Raw genomic sequence first — 3,734 nt, 5'->3', positions numbered from 1 at the left:
TTCGACTCGTAAATTTAGACTGTGAGCACGATAAAAAATCTAACACTTAAATCCGTAGAACTGTCAACGACAAACTTTTTTTTCGCCACACGTTACAGAACTGAGCTTTATATATTAGATTACATAATCTAGTACTAACCGTGGCTTGTAACGTTGGGTTCGGTACAAGTTATTAAAAAACGCACACTAAATAATCTTAACCGAGCCATATGACTGACCGAGATTCGCATTTTCATAAACTTCAGAAACTGGTATCGCAATAACTGACAGACACTGCTATCATAATTACTGACAGACTCGTAGCCTAATTACTGACAGACTCGTAGCCTAATTACTGACAGACGTCAGTATCGCATTGGCTGACAGACACTGATAGGTGTCTTACATAACAGACGCAGCACACTGTGAGTTATGTAAATCCTAATTTAACGCTTGGCCAGCGTGTTACTCTCCGTCTTAGATCAGTGGTTCTTAACCTGGGTTCAATCGAACCCCAAGGGTTCGGTGAATTAGTCTCAAGGGTTCGGCGGAGGTAAAGATTCACACGATTCACGATCTGACTTGGCCAGTGCATACGATAGTGCTATTAAAAAGGGTTCGGTGAATGCACATATAAAACGGAAGAAATTCGGTACCTCCAAAAAGGTTAAGAACCGCCGCTTTAGAAGATGACGAAACAAATAGTCATTAATTAACTACTGAACTTGTATAATTATAATGAACTCTCACACAAATAATCCGTGGCTTTGGCTTAACGTTAGACTTGAGCTAGGCGTGAAAAAATATAATGTAAGTAACTTTTCATTTAGTGGTCGTCCATAAATGACGTCACAATCGAATGGGTCCCACGGTGTGATGAAAGGGAGGGGGGGAGGGGTTCAGCGGTGTGTGATGAGAGGGAGGGGGGGGGGGGGATCAGAGGGTGTGACGTCTCACTGTTGCATTATAAAAAAAACAATGCGTTTAAAAACATTGTAATAGAAATTCATTAAAATACTCTATGTTGACAGAGTTCAGACAAGATAATGGAAAACTATCGATGTTTTTAGAAAAATTCAACTCTAATTTTTAGGAAGGGGGGAGGGGTGGTGTAGGTTGAGGTGTGACGTCATTTTAGGGGGGGGGGGGTCTGGCTTTTTTGACGATGTGTGACCGAGAGGGGGGAGGTAAAAATCGTCCAAAAAAAGAGTGACGTCTTTTATGGATGACCTTTTACTATGGAAACGTTTTCTATTAATAATGTTATCTAATGTAGCATAGGACAACACAAGGTGACTAGTTTTAAATAAATATTTTTTTTTTAAATTGTTAAGATTTTTGTATTGTTTTATTTATCAATTCGACGAATTCACATGGTCAAAACGTCATTTGTTATGAAACTATTTTTGGTGCATTACGGTTGTTTTTTTTGTGCTTATTCATCAAGTACATTTTAAATGGCGTCTAATACCTTCAATGTAATGTAACTCGCATTTGGTAAAGCTCATGGTTGCTAAACCGAAAAGTCTCGAGTTCGAACCCTCGGGCAGATGAGGCTCGTTAGCTGGGGACAGCCACTCTTCTAGGAGAGACAACTCCAAAATTAAACAACTGCTGTCTTGTAGTTTGTTCTTGGTTGGACAAAGGCTATGGAAGCAAATCCAAAAAGAAAAGCAGGCTGAAATCGGAGTCAATGGCCTCAATGGCGCATAACCAGTTGACACGTAACGCTTAATTTGTGTTGGAGGCGTGGTCGAGTCGGCAAAAAGCTCATGGTTGATAAATTCGAACAAAAAGTCTCGAGTTCAAGCCCACCGGCAAATAAATCTCGATCCCCTTCAACACTAATAATTAAGAACGAAGAATAAGAAGATTTAAGAATTTATTTTAATTTACATTTTAAAACAGTTGTTTTTGGGTCGGCGTGGTCGAGTCGGTAAAGCTCATGGTTGCTAAACCGAAAGGTCTTGAGTTCAAACCCTCGGGCAGATGAGGCTCGTTTGCTGGGTGACCGTCCACATGTATTCTACAGTAGACACAAAACATTTAATTAAGCTAATGATGGTGAGGTGTTGAATATAACAAATATACTTAATGCTACAGCAAACACAAAACATTTAAGCTAAGGATGCTGACGTGTTGAATATACAATATATATATATATATATATATATATATATATATATATATATATATATATATATATATATATATATATATATATATATATATATATATATATATATACTTTGTACTACAACAAACACAACATACAAAATGCATACAACTAACTGGCAGTGATAGTGGGTTTGTTCTTTTAACAGAACTCCGCTGGTGAATTAAAATTAAACCATGGTTTATTGTATTTAGCGAAGAAGGAACTATATTTTTTTTAAACGTGTACAATAATAAGCTTTTAAACGCAAACATTTTTTTAAATAAAGTAAATATTCATAAGTGCAAGCATTAAACAATTTTTGCAAGAATACAATGCTTGTTCTGTAACTATATTCGAGAAGGTAAAAATTAAAAAATAATTTGTATTTTTTTTTATTTTAAAAAAAATTAAATTAAGGGAGACAACTTTGCGTTAGCTTCCTAAAACTAACGAAAATATGTACAACAAAATTAATAAAGCAAATAAAATTAAATTTGTTAGTTGTGGCAATAATTTAATAAAAATGTTTTTAAAGCAAATAACAAAGTTATCAGTATGTTAGCATTGTTTAGACACAAAAAACAATACTGAAGTGAAGTTTAAAATAAACACAGTAATTTTTAAAGACTTTTTTAAACAGAAAGAATATTTACTCCATATAACTGCATAGATAGATGAGAAATTTTACCAATTTTGGAACCCTTATCCTAAGGGTCAATTTATATTGACTATACAAACAACATGGTGGACACGTTTAAAAAATAGTTTCATTTAAATAATTTGTATTTTTTTCAACATTTCTTTATTTTAAAGTGTAAATAATATACATAATACAAAATTAATAGTTTTAGACGAACAAACAATGACAATTTCAAGCAAAAAGTCCTCTAAATCAAACATTGACGATGCGCATGCAAATCAATCTTTGTTGTCAAAGGCTCTGACCCCGGAGTTTCATTGGGGCGACAAGGATGAATTTTTGGATGTGATTTATTGGATGAGACAAATACTGGGTGTTCTGCTAGGTCTTGTATGGGGCGTTATTCCCCTTAAAGGATATATTGGTCTTGCTTTGTTTATATTAGTGAATGTGGCAATTGTGTACATTTATTACAATAGTTTTCAAAAGATTGATGAAGAAGAATATGGTGGTGCCTCAGAAATTCTTAAAGAAGGTCTTATGACATCATTTTCATCATTTTTAGTTGCATGGATCATTTTGTACTCTGCACTGCATTCTGAATCAGGTTCTTAGCCATTGTTCCCTACTGTAGAAGAATTACAGTGATATTTTAACTGCTATGTTATTATATTTCCTTAAATTTAATGAACATTTGGCTCTTAATTAATCAGTTAATATTTATCTTAAGATTGATATTTGTGATAGTAATTATTTAAAAGGCAATATTCAAGATACCTTATGATGATACAGTAATAAACATTTTCTTTTGTTATTTGTAATTTATAAAATCAATAGCAAAAGTATTGCCATGTTGGTAATCATTTCAGCTCTATAATGGTGAGAGTAATCATGGCATTTTATGTCAATTATTTAAAAATTCATTTGTTAATCATCTTTCATCTCAAGTTTTCACTG

At 33.7% G+C, this 3,734-nt stretch overlaps 1 protein-coding gene across 1 annotated transcript; it reads left to right on the top strand.

Moving 5' to 3' along the window:
• The first annotated feature begins 2,999 nt into the window (after positions 1-2,999).
• Positions 3,000-3,392, top strand: LOC131947736 (GEL complex subunit OPTI). The gene has a single exon (XM_059309017.1). The coding sequence runs from the start codon at positions 3,000-3,002 to the stop codon at positions 3,390-3,392; it is 393 nt and encodes a 130-aa protein (XP_059165000.1).
• The last annotated feature ends 342 nt before the right edge of the window (positions 3,393-3,734 follow it).

This window comes from Physella acuta, unplaced genomic scaffold (genome assembly GCF_028476545.2).
Source record: "Physella acuta isolate Inbredline_101_S28 unplaced genomic scaffold, ASM2847654v3 ptg000605l, whole genome shotgun sequence".
NCBI lineage: Eukaryota > Metazoa > Mollusca > Gastropoda > Physidae > Physella > Physella acuta.
This window is presented reverse-complemented; position numbering and strand designations above follow the sequence as displayed.